This window comes from Gasterosteus aculeatus, chromosome 9 (assembly GCF_964276395.1).
Source record: "Gasterosteus aculeatus chromosome 9, fGasAcu3.hap1.1, whole genome shotgun sequence".
Taxonomy (NCBI): Eukaryota; Metazoa; Chordata; class Actinopteri; order Perciformes; family Gasterosteidae; genus Gasterosteus; species Gasterosteus aculeatus.
The window spans coordinates 4,281,330-4,303,491 of record NC_135696.1 but is presented as its reverse complement, the minus strand read 5'-3'; the positions used below and the strand labels follow the sequence as shown (position 1 = coordinate 4,303,491).

General features: G+C 40.8%; 1 protein-coding gene across 1 annotated transcript; it reads right to left on the bottom strand.

Annotated features, from left to right (window-relative positions):
• Nucleotides 1–13,444: 13,444 nt before the first annotated feature.
• hand2 (heart and neural crest derivatives expressed 2) lies at nt 13,445–21,944 on the bottom strand. Its single transcript, XM_040187662.2, has 2 exons — nt 20,776–21,944; nt 13,445–14,837 (listed from the first exon to the last, which is right to left on the bottom strand). The coding sequence occupies exons 1-2, from the start codon at nt 21,391–21,393 to the stop codon at nt 14,712–14,714; spliced, it is 744 nt and encodes a 247-aa protein (XP_040043596.1). The 5' UTR covers nt 21,394–21,944; the 3' UTR covers nt 13,445–14,711.
• Between the last annotated feature and the right edge of the window lie 218 nt (nt 21,945–22,162).

Sequence of the window (22,162 nt, the reverse complement as noted above, 5' to 3'; positions counted from 1 at the left end):
GGTGTGCAGTCGTAGGTGAAGAGGGAGTAGAGGAGAGGACTTAGCACACAGCCCTGTGGCACGCCGGTGTTCAGGATGAGGGTTGAGGAGGTGTGGTTCTCTACCCTAACAGACTGGGGTCTGTTGGATAGGAAGTCCAGTATCCAGTTACAGAGGGAAGTGTTGATACCCAGGTGACTGAGTTTCGTGATTAGTTTGGAGGGCATTGCAGTGTTGAAAGCTGAACTGAAGTCTATGAACAGCATCCTCACATAGCTGTTGTTATTGTCCAGGTGAGAAAGGGCGGAGTGTAATGCCGTGGAGATGGCATCCTCCGTACTCCTGTTCTTGCGGTAGGCGAATTGGAAGGGGTCCAGTGTGGGTGGTAAGCAGGTTTTGAGGTGAGCCACGACCAGCCTCTCGAAGCACTTCATGATGGTTGGAGTGAGTGCAACTGGGCGGAAGTCATTTAGGCTCACTGCGGTGGAGTGCTTTGGTACTGGCACGATAGAGGTGATTTTAAAGCACGTGGGGACAGTAGCTTGGGCTAGTGACAGGTTGAATATGTCAGTCAGGACCTCAGCTAGCTGCCCAGCACAGGCCCTGAGCACGCGTCCGGGGACGCCATCAGGGCCAGCAGCCTTACGTGCATTAATCCTGCTCAGTGCAGCACACACGTCGGTGGAGGAGAGTGTGAGGGGCTGGTGTTCTGAATTGAGCACAGCCTTGATGGCGGCCTCCTGGTTGTCCCTGTCGAAGTGTGCATAAAAGCTGTTAAGCTCATCTGGGAAGGAGGCATCATTGTTTTGGGGGGTGGTGTTGGTGGGTTTGTAGTCTGTTATGGCCTGGATGCCTTGCCGAGTTGTCCTTGAAGTGCTCCTCAATCCTTAGCTTGTGGCAGTGCTTGGCCTGCCTGATGTCCCTCTTCAGGTCAGCCCTGGATGCACTGTAGGCTTGAGCATCACCTGATCTGAAAGCGGTGTCTCGTACCTTCAGCAGTAGACAGACCTCTTTGTTCATCCATGGCTTCTGGTTGGGGAAGGTGGTGATTCGTTTAAGTGTAGTGACACTGTTGATGTTGGTGTTGATGAAGTCCAGAACGGAAATGTTGTTTATAACATAGCGGAGATGAAGGGGGCCCCAGCTAATCCAGCTAGGACATTACTTAACTGGGTAGATCCATGGCCATACTGCAGGGGTCAAAAAGACAAATTGATTGTACAGTGCTTCTCTAGTCTTCTGACCACTCAAAGTGCTTTTAAACTTCATGTCATCATTCACCCATTCACAACAGTAACTAGCGTTCACATCGATCACACGATGTAGTCACAGCTACAGGAGCAATGTTGGGTTAAGTGTCTTGCCCAAGGACACATCAACACACAGGTTAGCAGGGCCTAGAATTGAACCAATAATCCTACGATTGAGGGACGACCGTGCTCTACACTCACCCGCAATCACCCACAATCACCATGTTTGACATGTGAGAAAATAATCTTTGTAAAGTGCACATTAGAGTTGTTTGGATGAGCAAATACACTGAAAAGAAGCCTGGCATGTCCAAGAGGGGGAACCGTATGGACAGAGAAACAATCAACCACTTTGCCGCCGTACATATGTCTTTGAAACTGGCCCCACTGAACAACCACTCTTGGTGAGGACCCCAGTCTTTCTGCCTGCCAAAGGGTTTGGGAGAGCTAGGCACAGTCGATGGCAGGGTTATAATGATCTCAGTAAGTTCTGTCCTAACCTGAGGCTAGCAGAAAGGCCAACAACCGCCTTACTGTGTCAAACGGGGGAAGCGTGAGATAGAGCAGCAGAAATCCCCTAGAGCAGCATTCTTGGTCCTAGCACGTGTGGAAAGGCATCCATCCGTAGGCAGTGATTGTTCTGCAGGAAATCCCATAGCAGGCATCAGGTTTTGAATCACTTGGCAAACAGATCCAGTTACCTGCTACGTAAAGAGCCTTAAGAAACAACAGGTGCTCTGAGGCCCACAACCACAGGCCACATCAATTTCATCTCACTGCCTTGGTAGAGTGGTATGTGATGTGTGGCACCGAATTAGTACGGATACAACAACCTCCTGAGATGCAGGTAACTGAGTGCCGCTTTAAGGCCCTAAAGGCCACATTTGTTATTCCACCATTTTATCACTATGTAAAACATGCGTCAAAGCCTGGCACTCTTCAAGGGGGGTTGGGCTGCGCAGACAGGTGTGCTGAGGTTTGCTGTGAAATTGTCTAGTGGCAGTAGACGCACAGCGTAGGCCATAGCTAACCCATCAAGAAATGCTGCAGCTCCAGAATTCAAAAAGCTTTCTTTTCTTTTTCCTTAACATCACTGTATTTCACTGGTGTTTCTGACTATGGGTGTCTCTGACAGGTGTATTGCTGAAGACCACAGGAAATCAGTGCTAAATGGGATTTTTGTAAGTAAGCCTTTTTTGAGAAAGCTGCAAGCAGCAACACCATAGTTCAAGCACTAATTCATTCTAAACAGGCATGTATTGAACAATAGGATGACATCTTTGGGAATGTGGATGTTGTGGAAATAACTGGCTTTCATCTTTCAAATGTCATTCTTGACCAGTTGACAGAGCTCTGCATTCTAGGGTATGCATATGACAATGGAGTTAATATAGAAGGTAGAAAACCAGTTGTCCAGGTCCATCTGCTACAGCTAAATTTATAAACCATGTTTATTTCTTGCAGAGCATCATGTATCTGACATGGGGCTAAAGCCCATAAGTCCGAAAGGTGCTGTTATCTGTTATTTGCCATTGGCACTGAACTGCATCACAGAATACCACAGCAGTCTTTTCTACCAGTAGCCATAGACCTATATAACTCCTTCCGCTTCTGCGGGAAGGGCAGCTGAAACATTTGAAACATTACTTGCAATCAACTTTCGAACTTTAGCAATTATTGATACAGTTGCTGTTGAAAGTAGCTGACATCATTTTTAATACTAATATTTTTGAAAATCTCAATTTCATACTAATTTTCCTCCACTTACCTTGGGTCAGGCCACTGTAGCAGCAGGCGCAGCAGGCAGACCAGAGAGAGCAATCCACCAGTTTCACATTTGAGGTGCTAACCTGCAAATCGCCCATTGAAGGCTGGAGGTCACTGTTTGATGAGGCAACAGGACCACATCATCTACAACAGCAGAGAGGCAATAGGGCCGATAATAAAGGGCAATCCTGGCAAGACCCACCGGGAACATGTCTGACTTATTGCAGAGGATATGAACACAGCTCCTACTGCAGTCATACAGCACCGCATGTCTTACTTCTTATACAGTTAGGATTTGTACACTTTTAAAAATCTTTTCTGGTTGTAATTTACTTCTTTTTTTGTTTTACATCATTAATTGCACGGAAAGGGCATTGGACGGAAGTGCACAGAAGACACTGACTGCAAAAGGAACGGATGATATTGACAAAAAAAATTAACAAACTATCCAAACCATAACATTGCTCTTTACGTTGTATTTCTTGCAGTTGCATTTGCTGAGTCCGATTTCTTTTTTAACCATAAGCTCATTTAAACATTCCTGTATTCATCAATAGGGACAGGGACTTCCGTGGTCTTTCTTGGCATTATCAGCACTCACTCAGTAACTTTCATGTGACGAACTGATTAACTGTTCTGGAGGCAGGAAGTATAAGCATGTACCACTGTAGACAAGAGCCTCGCACAACTGCTGAAAAATGGTAATTGTATAGTGGCTTTTTATGTAATACCAGCAACATAATGGAAACCTATTTCTTTTATATAACTTAATTTTATTGAAGAAATACTTTTTTTCAGATAGTATTTGAATTTCCGTTTGTACTTATAATCTGTTTGAAATGATTCTGACAATAACATTGGTAAAATTGCGTGTTCAGACATGGTTTAGGGCAACCAAATGGCCAGCAACAGCACTGCTTCCTTATTTCTTGCAACCTATAACCTATTCCTGTCCTCTGTACATTTCCTTTCAAGAATTCTTTCAAAACATGCTTAAATCTTTCCATCTGGCTTTTTTCCCTTCTTACTTGGATTGCTCTATAATTTTCTGCCTTCCTGTGTCCTTACTTTTTCCTTCCTCAGTTCATTCCTTTTCTGTTCATCATTTGATCCAATTCATTTATTTCCTTACATAGCTTTTTATAGATATGTAAACAGCTTTAAATGTGTGTAGCTAAAACAGTTAGCTGCTTCACATTAGTAAACAATCCATTATGATCAAATTTAATTTTGCTGCACAGACCTGGAGACAAGTTTCAATATTTACCACGTTCCAAATATCTTGGATTTAAGTACCTCCCATTAAAGCAAACTTCTTTGTTTTTTACAAACAAACAAATGTTCTGCATGATTCTGAAGGAACTTTGATCCAATTTGTCACTATATTGCACCACATCAACAATGTTTCACTAGAAGATTTAATTCAAATATATCTCAGCATTGACCTGTGCCATCTCAACTCTAATCCCTGACATGTTTCTGGTGTCCCCATGTCAATCCCCATCTACATACCCACTCCCCTACTGTGTCGGACCATTAGTTCACATCATCTCACACACAGCCCTCATGGTGTTAGGCATGCACACACACACACACACACACACACACACACACACACACACACACACACACACACACACACACACACACACACACACGTGAGTACGTACTCACAGCCGGACATAAATATAAACATAAAACCCTGGCTCCATTATTGTCCATGTGTGTTTCTGTGCGTAGCTGTGTGTGTGACAGCGTTATGACTGAACCTATGTGTGTGTGTCCACCTTTTACCAGGTTTAATGTCTGTTCCCAGACCTGCTGATCAAAAACATGCAGCGCTGGACTGGTGGTCTGTCCGGACCCGGGTGGTCTAAGGATTTATAGCATGATGTGTGTGTTTTCAGCGAGGAGGGGAGATCGGGGTTGTTGGGGGGGGTTGTTGTTACAAGTGTTGTTGGATAATGTATATTTCTTTGCAAAGGATTTAATATTTAGCTCATGTGTGCAGGACGGGTGTCACAGACCCCCGGGTGTGGCTGAATGATCACATTTCCTTCCATTTTAGGTCAAACATGAAAACAAGTGAGTAGGCACTTACTTCCACGTAATGAGATTAATTCCAGCACTCTCTGCCCTGAGATCCGCCAACAGGAACTCTCCGCTGTTCTTAAATCCAGGATAAGGACTTGACTGAAGTTTTGTCATTAGCACCCTCTGTGCCTGGAAACAGTTAGTACTGCCCTTTGGAATTGCCTCTTACCTGTCTTTATTTCCACTGCATCATCTGCTTCATTTATATTCATTGATTGATTGTGTTGCCATTCCTGAGGAGAGCAGCCAAATTAATAAAGAGGAACATTGATGAGTATTTCATTCATATCGGCAGAAAGATAAAGTCCGACCAACTGCAGCCCGCTAAACCCAGTTGAAATGTCTTAGGGCATTTTATTGTCATTCCCCTTTATTTTGTGGGTCCGTACTTACACCAAGCTTTTTTTGAACACACACCAGTAATTCTGTCCCACACATTTTGTCACACTGACTGACGCAATTGTTTCATGAAAATTATGAAATAAAGCACCTAAGATGTGCTTTCCCCTCAGACAAACTCCTGGGATGGACCATGATGCAAAGGTAAGCAGAGGCCCACCCAGGATTAAGAGGTGTGAGACCTGCCAACATGGCAGCTAATGACCAATAAATGGCCAGCGCGTCTGACCTGCTCACACGGCAGTAAATCAAAAGGAGAATATAAAGGAGGCAGAGGAGGAGAAGAGAGTGCATGGTGGTGATGCATTTGCGTTGTTGATTGTTTTTTTTCTCATGATCATTTTGAATAAAGACTATCATAAACTTGTTCTGTAATCACACCAAAGGGATTGTTGAAGTACAACTGGAACAGGAAACACTGGTGTCTTAAGTAGCAGTTGTTCAAAAAATGTTGGGAGAAAAGAAAATGTGTTTTGACAGCAAGCCATGAATATAAAGACTCTATAATTTGGTTTTTGTGGGTTCAGATTCGATGCAAACTACAATTTCTTTAGAAGAGCAAATAGTTTAGAATGACAAGTTTGATTTCGAACATAAAATCAAATGTAATCTTTGTAAATGTTTCTGGTTTCATGTGTAGAGTTAACATGATAACGCACATGCTGAGAGGGTGATCGACTGCAATCTGCCGTCCCTGCAGGACTTTCGTTTCCAGGAAAAAGATGGTAGTCGACCCCTCTCACCCCGGACAAAACCTGTTTGTGCCCCTTCCATCCAGCAGGAGGCTGAGGTCCATCAGGACTAAGACCTCCCGCCACACAAACAGTTTGTTCCCGTGGGCAGTGGTCAGAGCCCGGGTACCCCATCCCTCTCCACCGGTCACTCCCTTCACGCTCCACATGCCCAAATGCTTTCACTGTCACTTTCTGCCCCGCTGGTGCACTTTGTTTTTAACTTTTTATTTTTCATTTAAATTCCTTTATTGTTCTTGCACTTTGTTGTCTAACAGGATCTGTTTTGTTGTCCATTGTCTTACTGTCTTATGTAATTCCTTGTATGTCTGACATATTTTTGTAATAAATGTCCCTGATTCCTGATCCCGATCCCCATACGTACGTGTCTTACTGTAACGCACCTAATATTTAATGTTTCATTTTTGTGATTGTATATTTTTGTTTTATTTTACTTATATTGTCTCTTTCCTTTAAAATTCCTGTTTGTGTAACATACGTGGCAATAAACGGTTTCTGATTCTGATTCTGGTTCTGATGTCATTTTCCATCTATTAGTAATAGAAAGAATGTGATATGAGGTTTTGCAGCACATCTACACTTTGGCAATGTGTGTGTGTGTGTGTGTGTGTGTGTGTGTGTATCTGTGTGAGTCTGTGATCTGTTTTTTTCAAGGCTAAACTCAATGTTTCACACTGTAGCCTACACTATAAAATAAACGGGAGAGGCAAATACACAGAACTGATACACACAGCAAATGTAACACACACAAGACCCTCAACGCAAGATTGCACTGATGTGCTGAATATAAAAAAGTATTATAAAAAACTGTATTTCTATACAGTACTCTGTAAACATAGATTGTTAACACAAATATAATGTGTTTATTGTCAATACTCAAATGCTCTTTTTCTTCGTGCTGGATGAAATATTAAATACATTTTTATTGAAAATAAATTTGGTTGTGAAATATTTATGAGACTGACTATATGAGCTAACCCTAACCACATATTCATTTCTCAAACCACATATTTATTTAATTTAAAGCACAGCACATTAGGAGAGTTGTACTAATATTAGCACGACTGATGACGTATTACCCGCACTGTCTATGGTTTAGAAGGAGAAATTTGTCATCATATTGTTTGAACCTTCCCAAATATACAGTTAATTGATAGCACAAAAACTGGAGGAAGGTTTGCCGTTAAATGCATTAAGGCGGTGTGTTGCGTTCCAGTCTGTGACACTAAATGGTTAAATGTGGAAGTCCGGCTCATTAACACATGTTGGCTCATGTGACCGCAGTGAGGTAAGCCTGAACAAATGGTTCTAAGAGCATACAATGCTTGATCAGGCAACAATGTGAACAATTGGAATACATTAATCACTTCTGTATGCTGTTCATTTATATATAATGGTGTTGACGAAAGATAAACTAGTTGCGTCAATGATTTATTTTCACTTCTCTCAATACAAAAGGAGAACTGTTATCAATGTTATATGAATGTATATAAGCACTATCGATCAACAACTACATGAAATATTCACATACAAAATAAAAGAGTTGTATTGACAGCAACAGATTATATGAACGCATTTAAAAAATGAAGAACTAAGTGATATTATAATGTACAATATCAGCGGCGGATGTTTGGTGTTACGGTTATTGACAGCGGAATCTTATTTACTTTTTTATTTTTGCTTTTTTACAGAGAAATGTGGAATGCAGCTTTTAGCTGAAAAGAGATGAAAACCATGACGATGGGTTGTGTATTACCTGTACCTTGTGATGCCATGTAAGATGTGCTAAAAGTTTGACATACCAGAGATGTAAAAACTAACAAATTCATAAAGGCAATACAAAACACAAGGACTAACAATTTCTATTACAAGCAAGAGAGCTTTGGTACTTTAGTTGTACAGAAATCAATTAAGGACAAAGGACAAATTAGATAGATAGATAGATCGATAGATCGATAGATAGATAGATAGATAGATAGATAGATAGATAGATAGATACTTTATTGACCCCTCAAGAGGGAAATTTTGGTATCAAAGCAGCATGTACAGGGAAGAAAATAGAATAAAAAGATACACATTATATACAATATAATAAGATAGAAATATTAAATTATTAAATTAAATTAAATAAACTAAAACTGAAACAAGGACAAAGGACATCTATCGGAATGTATAGAAACTGTACAAGGGTGTCAAACTCAATCATAGAGAGGGCCAAAATTGGTCAACTAGCCAAACTGGTGCGACGTAGAGGCCCAAATTGAGAGGGTATTGGATGAAGAGCAAAGAGAAAAAATATTCAGGTAGAATGAACCTGGATGTTTGGATTCTTTTCTTGACTGCCAGTTCATTAATGTTTGCGTTTTTCTATCCTGGAAACTTAAAGATCATTTCAAAATAAATGAATGATGCACCACATACAAACAACAGTGAAGAATAACTATGTGTCTTGTGTTATTACTGTGCTGGAAAAAGCAATGTTGATCCATGTTGTGTCCCAGGCAATGTACCTCAGTAGCTGGAGACGTGCAGTGGTGTTGATTGCTCTCCACAGGGCAAATTGAAAGAAGGCTCCATATGGTAAGAAACCATATAATTCTGCGGATTGAGTTTTTTTCTCTCTTTTCCTCTTTTTTCTCTTTATAATCTATAAAATGTGAACAATGGTCTGTCTGTCTTTGGTTTGGCCGCTAATGAATCCAATACTTCCCCTCATGGAAAGGGCTGATTACAAAAGAAAAAAGCACATTCTGTTATAGTCTCTTTTGAAGGAAAGCCCGATCTGTCTATCCGTGGTGTGAGTCAGGCCTGCATATGTGTGTGTGTGTGTGTGTGTGTGTGTGTGTGTGTGTGCGTAAAGTGATGCGTCATAGCTGTTATAGGGTACATAGTGTGACCTGGGGGATTTTTTTCAAAGGCTGCCAAGGGTCCACCCTTTTTTTTACTCCTTTCTTTTCTCCTCCTTCCCAGACTCCTCAGTATTTTCCAATCTACCCTAAAAAATCTGCCTTTTCACATTGAAACACCATCACATGCTTTACTAATTGCTGTATGTGCTCCCTTCTCCCGATTATTTGTTGTTGTATTGTTGTTTTCACTATTAGAGTGCAATGCACCACTATAGTCACCAAACAACCAGTGAAAAGAAGCCTGCAGAGATTCCCTGTGTAGACCCAAGTACACTGTCTGTTGTCGCTGATGCACATTTCTCTATATTTAAGAGTCAGTCGCTGCTTCAGCATCACCTATATCTTTCCATTAAGGGTCAATTGGACCTTCAAAAAAACCAAGACGAAAAAAACCCATCTGGATCACTTTGTAGAAATGTGGCCTCCTAGTGGAAGGGAAACACAACAGCACAAAAGTAAAGGGAGGTGGAAAAGGAGGACGGGGTGGAGGAGGGGTGAGCGAGCGAACGAGGGAGGGGTCTGCTTGAAGTAATGGCTGCCAGATGTTTTGGTATCGCAGGGAAAAATTCTATTCCAGCCGCAGTCATCTATCATGTTTGCCAGTCGACTGCACTTAGAGGGCGGCCTATAGAAAGATAGGAGACACAAAGAGAGCTGTGTGTATGGTTAGATGTGTGTGTGGTGCTTGGTGGAGGTATGTAAATATGAACCTAGATATTGGTATGTGCTGTTGAATACTATGCTGCAAAACATAGTTGTTTGAGTTCATGGAATGTTGTTGACCTATTGTTATTTATATTAGGGAATTGTATTAATTATTTAAAAATATATATATGTATATATTAAAATTTAAACCCATATAATGTATTTTCCCTTAAAATACTTGATGGTTCGATATACAGGAAAAAGAGAAAACGGAATTATATCAAATTTAATTAATATTGGAATTTTTGGTGCCACTTGAAAGTTAGTTTTTTTAAAATTTGGGTTCCAAAAATAAATCACATGCTATAAGTAAAGTATTGCCCCAAATTTGTGTTGTTCTGTTTCTTTGTTGACCCAGTCTTATTATTCTCTCTATGAATAGTATTGTATTGTGCACATAAAAATAGGCACATTCATTGTTACAATTGACAGAGTTGTCACACATAAAATCTTTTTTTCTGAAGACTGAAGCAATCATGGTCACATTTGAAATTGGAGACAGAGGGGCAAGTTCCTCTACTGTGATTTAGCTCAGAAAATGATCCTTATTTTTTGTATAATGTTCCTTCATTTGTAGGATGAGGTGCATGGGGAAAAGATGGAGAGGAAAAAATGCAGTCCGTCTGGACTGCGATTTTGTCTGCAAAGGAAAGATGGTCTCTGAAAGGTGACTTATGAAGTGAACTTTGACTTGGAGACAGATTGACTAGCCCCTGGCAGCTCCGTACTTCTGTGCTCTACTGTAAAATGGATCATTTTATGCACCTGCATGCTATACTGTTTTTCATTGTTTGCACATCACTACCAACATGGGCTTGGAGAGGTTCATCCGTGTAACTGTTACACTGATGAAGGTGTATTGACGTGTAACAGGTTCTGCGTCACACGTGGGTTCGCCGAGCCCAATACCGATGGTGCACCAGTCAGAGTGTTCCCCCGAGATACATACACTCTCCAGGTAAGCAGCACCCTGTGGATCGTCTGTCTCCACCATTTTCCCAAAGTCGTAACATATAGGGAGAGAAGACCATCATCAGAGAGCCACTAGGTGAGACTCATGAAGCCTCTTCCCGGTACTGTTCCCTGAACCACTCCCCTCCCGTTTACCCCACAGCTGAAAGCCAACCACAGGCCGCCACAATCAGCTATCCAGGTAGGTCGAGGAGCACTGGGATCTTCACAATCACAGGCCTTTGAGCGAAAGACAATGAGTATGAAGATGAGGGGTTAACGGTGCAAACATATGGGGGTCTCCTGCAGAGTGCTTTAACTTCAATCAGCATAGACCCTTATTTAGGCTGTAAAGAAACAGTAACGGTAATGAAATAAAAGCCAACTGTGGTGGAAATTAGGGATTTAGCCCTTGTGAGAAATCAAAAGTATCATAAACTTGTTTGTGATTAAGTATTTATTCCTTCCCCAACACTAACTACAGTATCTTGGACAGTGCTTTTTCTCATTTTGCTCAACTTTAATTTCACTAAACATTAATATATGTACCCTGGTGTTTTTTTTATAATGTTGATTGGAGCCTTTTTTTCCTGTTGCAACTTTGCTTTCTTCTTGTTACTTCACTGAAGCATGTTGAGTCAGTATGTTTATGTTTTTATAAGCTTCCTTGGTCATTGGATGTCAAGCACAGAAGAAAAGAGTAGGTTTCATTTCACTGGTTTCCGTGAAAAGAATTAGAATTTGATTTTGAGCCGTAGTTTGTAGTAGAAAATAATGACCATATATCAACTGTAAATTCACCTGCTCCATTGCTCCAAAACAACGGCTCCTCAGAATGGACCTGCTGTGTATGTATGTATGTGTCTGTGTCCCGGCCTTTGAATAGTGAACTCTATCTGAAGCCAGCTCTCTCGCTAATGATCTTTTCTCCTGTCTTCACCTGAGGCCAGACTCAGGCCATTAAATCTCCCGTTAGTCCTTGTCAAGACAAGAAATATCCTCTCAAGATCTCTTTCCCCAGTCTCCCACTAATGACATACCGACTGGGATGCCAGATAAGGCCTTATCAAACGATAAGTGAGTGACAGCTCCATCAGATACCGTGGCAATGTGAAGCATGTCATAGATGCTCTTTATGTTTTGTTAAATTTGTGTTTGTGTGTCAGCTGTCAACATGACAAATCTACAGTTTATTTGTTTTGGGTTTGATCAGTACAAGTTTGTGAGTTGTTGCCAAAAACAAAACGGCCCTTTACAACAGGCCGAAATAGATTGCTTCTGTTTGTTATTATAGCTTTATTTAGAATGTGGCAAGATTTTCTATCGGAAATCAAAACCAAACATAAAACCCTAATCCACAATATGCAACCAAGGGCCGACACGCTAACCAAATGCCTGCAGCTAAAAATGTTGGTGTTCAAAATGTTAAAGGGTTACTTAACATTAAACATAATTTAAACAAACACAGAACTTTCTCCCAATTAAGACCTGTGTTTTTATATCAGGTGCAAAATCCAAAGCAAGCGTGAGTATTCCATCTAGTCGCTAATTTTTGATAGTTATTTGAATCGGGTGAGTTGTTTGTTGCTCACTATTGACGTGGGAAATGTTGCACTTGTAGCGAATGTAGTAGCTAGTTAGTTAAGTTAAAATCACACACACTCATAACATAGAGTAACAAAGTCCGCAGAAATCATTGAGGCAAAAAGTGTAATGTTCAAATTATTTCATTTATTTATTTAACATAGTTGTGGAGTCTTTCTATACTTCTATAACTTGGCAGTGCTCGTCACCACTCGCCGTCACTCAATGCAAAATCAATGGAATGTGTTTTCCCATTTGTCGCGCTTTATTTATGAAAATACCAGACCTGCCTGTGTATATATCCCTGTCACCTTTAAATATAATTTGTAGGTACTGTTTTAAAGATAAGATCAATACATTGTTTATTTTTTTGACTATTTTCTTTTTGTTTTTTCACATCAAGAGTTGTTAGAAAAACACTCCAACATGAAACAGAAGCTTTAGCATAAGAGTTTTGCCAGCGAGACATCTAAACTGCTTACTTCAATGGTAAAATGAATTAAATGTCTGATGTAATGCTGTATGCATCCCAACTATGAGAAATGTGAAAATGTGGAGTCTGCAAGATCCAAATAAAGATTTGATTTTGAAAAACGCTAGCCTGTTAAAGCCATACTTGTAATTCAAATGTTACAAGACAGATGGTACTTGGACTCAACTTCTTATTTTTGATGCGGTCGGTTGAGATAAACAATTTTTACATAAGAAAGTAAATATTAAGGGAATTATATTAAACAGTTGAATTTCATTTTTTCTATAACCAAAACTGAAATTGTCCAGAAAGTTTTTTAAATGAACCAAGAAAAGGAGGTGGCCATAAAAAATGTAGTAAAATAAATTTACAGTTTTTCCTAAAATATCATCTTATATGACTAAACATATTTAAAGGCTATTATATTATATTATATATATATATATATATCATATACAGTTATGTGAAGTGAATTATTGTCTGCTGTGCCTGTCCAAAAATGCTATACTAAACCTAGGCTCACTTTTTGTCATGACACAAAAGCTTTTCCAAATAAAAACTGAAATGAAGACATTAGTACAGTTTGCTTCAGTTACCATGTAACCAGGGGTTTTATTAAATTCATGACGCTGATTACAGCCCACATAAAGCACTGTCTACACACATCACAACATCTACACTTCGTCACCATTGTGACATCATTACATTTACAACTGTAAATTGTAGGGAGGGAAAAGAGAGAGAGTGAGAGTTAGTGTGTCTGTTTGTGTGTTTGTGTGTGTGTTTGTGTGTGTGTGCGTGACAGAGAGAGAGAGAGAGAGAGAGAGAGAGAGAGAGAGAGAGAGAGAGAGAGAGAGAGAGAGAGAGGGAGAGAACTTCACATACACCTTGTCGGCTTAATCAAAGGCCAGTAAATGTCATAATGACATTCATAGACCGATTCGGGTCCTTCTAAATGGCCACATTGCACATAAATATATTCCGTTAAATAAAGCAAGGATCACGTCAACATCGCGCACGCCTGTGTGTGTGTGTGTGTGTGTGTGTGTGTGTGTGTGTGTGTGTGTGTGCGTGTGTGTGAGGGTGAAGGAGAGAATGAGGAATGATTCCAGGAAGACGGGCTCCGCTGCACTGCGCTGTATGAAGCTTCTCTGTTGTAGCCCCAGTTTTTAAAAGACCACTCTAATTCCACATGACATTACTCAAAAGCATCCATTACCTCCAAATACGTTATCAACGCTTGGTAAGCTGGAAGAGTGTCACAGAGGATCCTATGATTTACTTGCTCAAATGTATAAATGATGTGTAATGTTCACATCTTCATCCCCTGCAGCCCTATGGATGGCATAGCCTATTTTAGATCTATCCCGAGTTCCCACTGACATTACATGGCCATGATGATCGATCATTTCCATCTAGAATGTGAATTTACCATACTGACAATTCTATTTGTATGTATCTAAGATAAAATTAACCATTTTTGCTTCTGGGTTACTATCGTGGGGTCAAATGGAAGGATTAAATCCAAATTCAGAGTCAAACCCTTGTAGAGAGCAAACCTGCAGAAAGCGCCTTTGCTGATGAAAGTAGTGTGTGTGTCATACATCTGAAATGAAGTTCTATGAAGAACTCCAACGAATCACTTTCCTTGTGCCTTGCAATAGCAGAACGGAAAGGAGCTGAAGGCTACAACCACCACCGCGTCCACCGCTGTGTGGGAAGTCAGCAGCCTCGAGGTCCACAGAGATCACGATGGGTGCCACCAGTCAGTCGGGCGGCTCATTGATGTCCCATCATTCCCCTCGAGGACTTAGCTAGAGAAGGTAAAGGCTTCTGGGGGAGGGAGGCGCTACTGTTTGAGTTCCAGAGCCCAGACATGTTGAGGCCAACCCGTACGGCCTTTACTCTTCTTATCGCTCGCCGACGAGGAGGATGACGAGGAGGATGATGACAACGTTGTCTTCGGGATCTCCACCTGCAGACACATGATGCTTGTTATTCATATTATGCTCAAATCGAGAGATGTCCGTCCAACTCAGCGAGCTGAGTGGACGGAGCCACATTTTCAGAGAACGGCTGTTTTCAGAGAACGGCTGTTCTTTGTACGACAGGTCAGCTGCCGTAAATCAGTTGTACGATTTTAGTTTAGACACCTGAGCCACCCGTTGACTTTCCACAGTGTATTTTTTTGTTTTTCATTCTCATTTCATTTAAGTTGGATTTTGCTGGTTTTGCAACAGAAGGGATCACAAATACATTCTGTTTATTTACGTCATATACAACAATCGGATAAAATACTAAGAATAAATCATTCATTTAATTATCATAAAAATATATTAATAAAAACGTTTTAAAGTTAAAATCCATGAAAAGTCCAAACCACAAATATATGTTGGAAAATATCTTCACTTTTCCTCTGCTTATATGTAGTATGTATAGTAGTAGTAGTAGTATAAGGGGTGTGCAAGCAGTAAGTAAGTAATGACTACTGTACATATTGACACCTACATATAAGCAGAGTTATAAATATGCTTCTAAATTATGATTAAATGGGTGATTTATTTTCAGTATTTTTTTGCAAATCACTAAAAAAGTAATTGTATGGAAATAGTGTATTATGATCCCTTTTGTTGCAAAACCAGCAAAATCAAACTTAAATTTAATGAATGAGAAACAAAAAATACACCGTGGATACTCTAAGAGTGGCTCAGGTGTCTAAACTAAAAACATGAAACTGATTTACGGCAGCTGACCTGTCGTACAAACAGCGGCCGTTCGCGCAAAATGTGGCTCCGCCCACCCAGCTTGCTGCCGCGGAGTTGCCATCGGCAGAAACTCGGCCCTGCTCTTCAGATCAATGGCTCCATTGTACATAACATCGCGCTAGAGATTTCATCCCCAAAGGAAATGGTTTCACTTTCATCATTGAATTTAGAAATTAAGTTAATAAATAGTTATATAAATATATGCATATGCATGAGGCATAGGCTAAAGTGCACCGTTCACTCTATTGCCAATAGAGCACGTCGAATTGGTGACATGAAGTCACAGATCAGTAGTGTGTGTGTGTGTGTGTGTGTGTGTGTGTGTGTGTGTGTGTGTGTGTGTGTGTGTGTGTATCATGTCACCCTAATGGGTCCGAAGATTTAGTCCGATGATATTGTATTTGGGACACACGCAATTTGGCTGATGGTCCATTTGTTATTTTGCCGCCGACTGTGTCAAATACGTTAAAGGGTGTAATGTTGTGAAGATCATGTTCAAACTTTCTGTTTGTTTCTTGTGTTTGCTCGTTTCCCTTTCATTTTTTCGTTTTCTGTTGTTGTTCTTCCTGTTTTCCTGTTCCTATGTAAAGCGTATTTAGAAAAGCACTATATCACATGAAAGTATTGCTGTTATTAAATTATTACTATAAAATAATATTAGCAATAACTATAACTTATAAAATTATTATTATTATCATCGTAATAATTATTATTGTTGCTGTATTCTCTTTATTTGTTTATATTATATTATTTTCAGAGCCGACTCATTAGGACATGTCGTTTCCTTTAACTATACTCCTATATCAACATAATAAGTACAATAATAACGTAATAGTTATAGCGTAATAATTCGTTTTTATTTCACGATGTAAGCAGTTTTAAAATAAGTTATTTCCCTTTCCACAAATCCCCACCGACATGAACGCGAGAGGTCACAGTGAGTGTACAAGTCCATAATAAAGATAAAAAAAGCTACAAAATTAACAATAGGATAACAATAATAACAATAACTCTCCCTGGTTCAAGTGCATTTGTTGTCTGGATAATTCAAAAAGACTGGAAACGATGAGACATTAGAACTTCAATAACAGGAGGGGATGGAAATGAGCAAAATGATTATTGTAAAATATCTATTCTGAAACATTTCCACATTAGGAAATGCATTCACCCCTAATCGGTCCGTTTATTCACGCTGAATGTCTGGGAATTTATTATAAACATATGAAACACCACGCGGACGGTAAAGCGGTCCCACTGTTCACTAAACACTAAAGTGCACCTGAGGCAGCACAGAGGCCCACGTTTCACGTGAAGCAGCCGGAGGCTTTGACTTGAGTTATAATGTGATTTGAAACCGGATAATGTCGTTGAGCAGCAGCCTTGCTCAGGCCGGACCGTTAAGCTGCGCTGGCGGCCCACCGACACGTGAACGCACCAGTAGTTTGTTACTCTCTACGGTGGTGCGTTTACTTTTATTCTGACCCGTTTGAATGCGTTGCTCATACCTTTTAAGAAAGTAACATGTTTGTGACATTTTGGGTCCAAACCCAAAATTAATCATTTTGGGTCCAAACCCAAAAATGTCGACTTGATTAGCAAAACTACCCCTTTGGTCCAGGTGTGTTAATAGAGCCGTTAGGTACCAAACATGTTTAATTAGCGAAGAGGAGGCGTCTGATGGGACATCAAAACCACACTATTTCATTTCAGCAGATGCGTCATAAAATCTAACAGGACGTTGTGTGCTTTAATCGGAGCAAGCCGTAAATGTTTTAGCACATTTTAAATCAGCAACAACAAAAGGGACAATAACAAGAACAACATAAAAAAAATATAGTAAATAGTCAAAAGTGACCACACATTAATTCACTTATAATTCAATATGAATTATTCTTTTATAATGTTATAAGAATATATTATTTTTATTTTAATCATTATTAATAACGATTTGATAAAGATCTAACATTTTAAAATCACAACCATAGTTTTAACTACATATTTCTACAGCATATATGCCAAGTATATTACATATATTGATACAAATATAGTATGCCAACAATTCCCTTTTTGATAATCTCTCATTCAGCTTAAGCAAAACTAAACATTTGTCAACATACTATAATTTACACAAGCTTAATTTAAGGATTTCTGAAGTTCCTTATGAGCCCACTCGTGAATCAGTTTAGTTGATCGTTTGTCAGACAGAAGTCAGGCTAGATTTCCATATATCTTCAGTTAGGCAGATGAGAACATTCTAACACGTAACATATACAACGTTTTTTCATCTCACCAATTGCAACAAAAAGGTGCAACAATTCAGTAATATAGTAAGATGCAGGTCTGAGGATTATATAAGATCAACATATTCTCTCACAAATCATATCAGATAATGGGTCTGAATCTAAATCCAAATGCTTGGCACTGCAGTCTCATCAAATTACATAACAATTATGTTTAAATTGGGCACATATTTTTAATTGAAAAATTGTATCAAATTGTTGACTTAAAATTGATAAAACTATATCATCTCAGCGTATACAAGTCCCGAGTTGAGAGTTTATTACTTCAATTCCCCCCTTGTTTGTACGCAAATAGGGCCCTCTCATGAATGCACTTTGAATTCTCTCATGGGTTAACCACTGCATCATTAATGTGAGAGCAGAGTGAGGAGCATAAGCTGCACAGAGTGCTTACTTTAGACTGAAGCCACATCTAACTAAGTCTGACATGTCTCATATGAAGGAGAAAATGAAGCAACCGTTATATATTTATCTGTGGTGTCTCCGTTACAGCAAGGGAGTGTTTTAGAACGTAGGACTGCTGTTTTATCGCAGGGTTGAAGTGAATTATTAACAATATCCTTCTAAGAGAGCAGTTTGAAATGTGAGGAAAAATTCCTTTCTGGCTTCAATTATTCTGCCACACTTCCCAGGACGGGAAAACTATAGTGTTTGATTCCCTTCTAGTTTCTTCTGACCTGCTCTGTAAGATTATTGTTTGTAGTTCCCCTGCTGGACTAAAGCTTGATGTTAGACTTTTATTATGAGATAAATGTGCGTCAAAACAACCGACTGCTAGTGAAAGCATGTAAAATCAATTACATGGTGCTTAGTTCTGTTTGCATGTCATAGTAAATAAAGTGAGTGTAAATGATTCCGTTTAGTCAGTGATCATAAAGGGGATAGGTGACTGAAGTATAAATAAAACAGCAATTTGAAACTTCCTCCACTGTGTTTGAAATGGGTTTAAATGTCTGGGCCAAACTATAAGTCCTTAGCAACTGTGGTGGGCAGCGCAGCGCTGGGACACAGATGATTATGCATAATGTAGCACGCTGTAAGACGAAAGCATCCAAAAGGGTTTGCTGGGAATAATGGAGGGTCTACATGCTGAACCTGGCCCCTCCTGGCTCCAAGCTGTCTGAGGATGGAAACCAATGTTCTGGCTCCTCTCATAGACGATTATTTGGACTATATGTGCATAACCTTGTTAATCAATGGTTAATACATCATGGGTCAGTTATAAAAGTGGGTGAAGACACGTACGTTCAATGGTTTAGTCTCTCTTTAGTGGTCAGCCCATTTGCTTTATTTCCAAATAAATTGGGCTGTGAGATGACATTGTGTGTGCATAATTCCCGGAGGACAGGAAACATCTTTGTTGCCCGTTTACCTGTCAGCTTTTATTTAGCTGGGTGCATTACGCTCTGGCCTCCACCCTCAGTAAAAGATGACCGAACATTGCATGTATTTTTATAAGAAGCTAGTTTGGCGGGTCTAAATCGTCTTTTCACGCTCGACAGTATCCATAAAGACGGACAGGTAATTACATGTATTTATTACATTATAAACATATTAAAATAAATAGCTCATGGCAACGGTTTCCTCATTTACATTTTATGGTTTTGTTGAATCTGATTGCATTGTTGGTTCGGACCAGATGTAAAATTGAGACAATTGTTCATAGTCCGTCTGCTCCTTCATAAATGACAGCTACTAATTCTAATAATTTTTCCTGGCTTGTTAGTGAATCTTGATCAACTCAGATCCGCAACGCAGCTTCACTTTATCGTGTCATCAAGCAGAACTATTTATAGCTCAGGAATATCACTTCATAAAAACAAAGAAACAAAAACAGATTAAAGCAAAGTTGGACGGTTCTGTCATTCGAGTACCTGGAATGACTCAACACAGCAGCCTGATCATCATCCGCAAAGGCAACGATGACCCTCGACCTTCAGGGTCCTACATATATTCAGTTGACATCTATGATTCACGAAGTAGCATTATGTAATGACTTTGTAATTTTGTAACTTTGTTATGTTTGATGTTGTGCATTATATGTCTAAATGTAGGCCTATATGATGAAATATTCTAAATGTATGTAGGCCTATATGATGAAATATTCTAAATGTGGATTTATGGAATGTATTCCATAAATGTGGATTTATGGAATACATTCCATAAATCCAATAATGAAGTATGCAATCTACAACATGCAGCCCAAATTGTTGTGTGTTTTTTTCAATGGAATTATTGTAGTTTCTTTTCAAAGGTTTCCATGTATGTTTTCTGTTGGACGCTGCCTAGCAGAACAGTTTATGGAACAAAGTTATTTAGAGGATGGTCAACTGTGACCTTCTATCCTTCATTTTTTTTAGATGAACCCCTCTAAGAAACATGAAATAGGCCTCGTTTGAGTTAAGAATATATGGTCTTCCCCCTAAAAACACTATGAATTTCGGTCATGACTTGTGTCAGCCAGACAGATGTTTTTATGTATTTTTGCATATTTATAAAAGTAAAACAGTTGACCTTTAAAAGTTATGAATGTGTTTATTTTACAATCCACTCGTATGAAGCGGTAGTTTATCTCTCCGTCACTTTGGGTTCTGAAAATATAGCTACACCCTCGACTGTTTAAGCTATTGGTTCCTCACATTTTCATTTGACAAAATGGGCATAATAAGTACTAAAATATGTTGCATGAATGCCGAAGTGAAGGAGCGTGACTTTTTGAATCTCTCCGTACGCTTTATGCTTTACTGTAAGGTTTAAGCCGGAGAACACGACGCGTTGTCTCCATTAACAGGTCGCAGGCAGCCTCCTATATGAGGTGATTTATGCGGCTCACGGTCCGCGCGCTTACCGCCTCTCTCTTCCTCCGCTCCTCCCGGGCCTCTGTTTTCTTCAGCTCGGCCTTAAAGGCCAGCGTGTCTCCTTGCTGTCCGTCCTTGTCCAGGATGTCCATCAGGTAGGAGATGTAGCTGGTCGCCAGCCTCAGCGTCTTGATCTTGGACAGCTTAGTGTCGGCCGGCACGTTGGGGATACACTCCCTCAGTTCCGCAAAGGCCGAGTTGATGCTCTGGGTCCGCCGCCTCTCCTTCCGGTTGGCCGTGGGTCTCCTCTTCACGGGCCGAGGGTGCGTGTGGTGGGGGTGCATGCCGACCGTGGTTCCGTTCACCGAGATCGGCCCGGCCCCCGGGACCAAGCCGCCGGGTCCGTAATGGTGGTGATGGTGATGGTGGGGGTCCATGCCGCCGGCGGACCCGCCGCCACTGTTGCCATGGTACTCTGGGCTGTAGCTGGGTGCGAGGCTATATTCGGTGGGAGACATATCCGCGTGGCTTATCAACCAGCTCGTGAAGTACGGAGGGGCCCCGGTGTCCTCGTGACACCGACCAGCCGCCGCCGCATGTAAGGAGTAGTGGTGGCTGTCGTGGTGGTGCATGACCGGGTGGTGAGGGAACCCCGACACCAGACTCATGGCGACACACAATCACGCGCGCGTTCACACACGCAAACACAGAGACACGCACACACACACACACACACACACGCACACACGCGCGCGCACTCACCGTCTCTCTCTCTTGTATGCAATCAGATGTGCACGCACAAACACGTCTTTCTCGGAAGATGCAGCAGTGGATTGGTTTAACGGCCTTGCAGACCAGATGTTTGCATCTTGAATAATCTGCGGAGCGGCTTCCGACAGAGACAGCGCGCGTGACGGTCGGTATTCCGTGCAACAGTAGGCCAAACCCGGGCTGGTCCGGTCTACAGAGGCCGCTCAATTCTGTCCAGACAACTCCTCCTCTAAGACATGATTCTTTCCCTCTAAAGTCATGCAGTTGTATCCCTCCTCTTCTTTTAGAGACTTATTCACAATGCGCAGCCCTTTTCTCCCCCTTTCCTCTGTAACATACTGGGTGTCATCCTTCTCAGTGAGTCAGTGAGCCGCTGTCAGCCTCAGAGGGTCTCTACTGGCTAGATACTGAGCAATGGTAGAACCAGCTCGTCTGTATGAGAGAGGGAGAGTCGGATACGTCATCTTTTTACCGGGGAGGAGAAACCGACTTCCTAGCATCTGTCAACCAATGGCGAGCCCCCTACCCCCTCCTCTGGCCCCGTCTGCAGGCTCTGTTTACTTCTCTTTAATGTCAATGGGTCTGGTAAGTAGACCTACAGGCTCTCTTAACACACGCACACACACATGTGTGGGGCACGCACACATGTGCATCAATTAGCCTGCA

What these genes read in the sequence shown, in the direction of transcription:
- hand2 (XM_040187662.2), bottom strand. Translation starts at nt 21,393, where the DNA reads ATGAGTCTGGTGTCGGGGTTCCCTCACCACCCGGTCATGCACCACCAC. An exon ending in AGCGGAGGAAGAGAGAGGCG is followed by an intron (nt 14,838 to 20,775) that starts GTAAGCGCGCGG and finishes ATGTGTCTGCAG; the next exon opens with GTGGAGATCCCGAAGACAAC.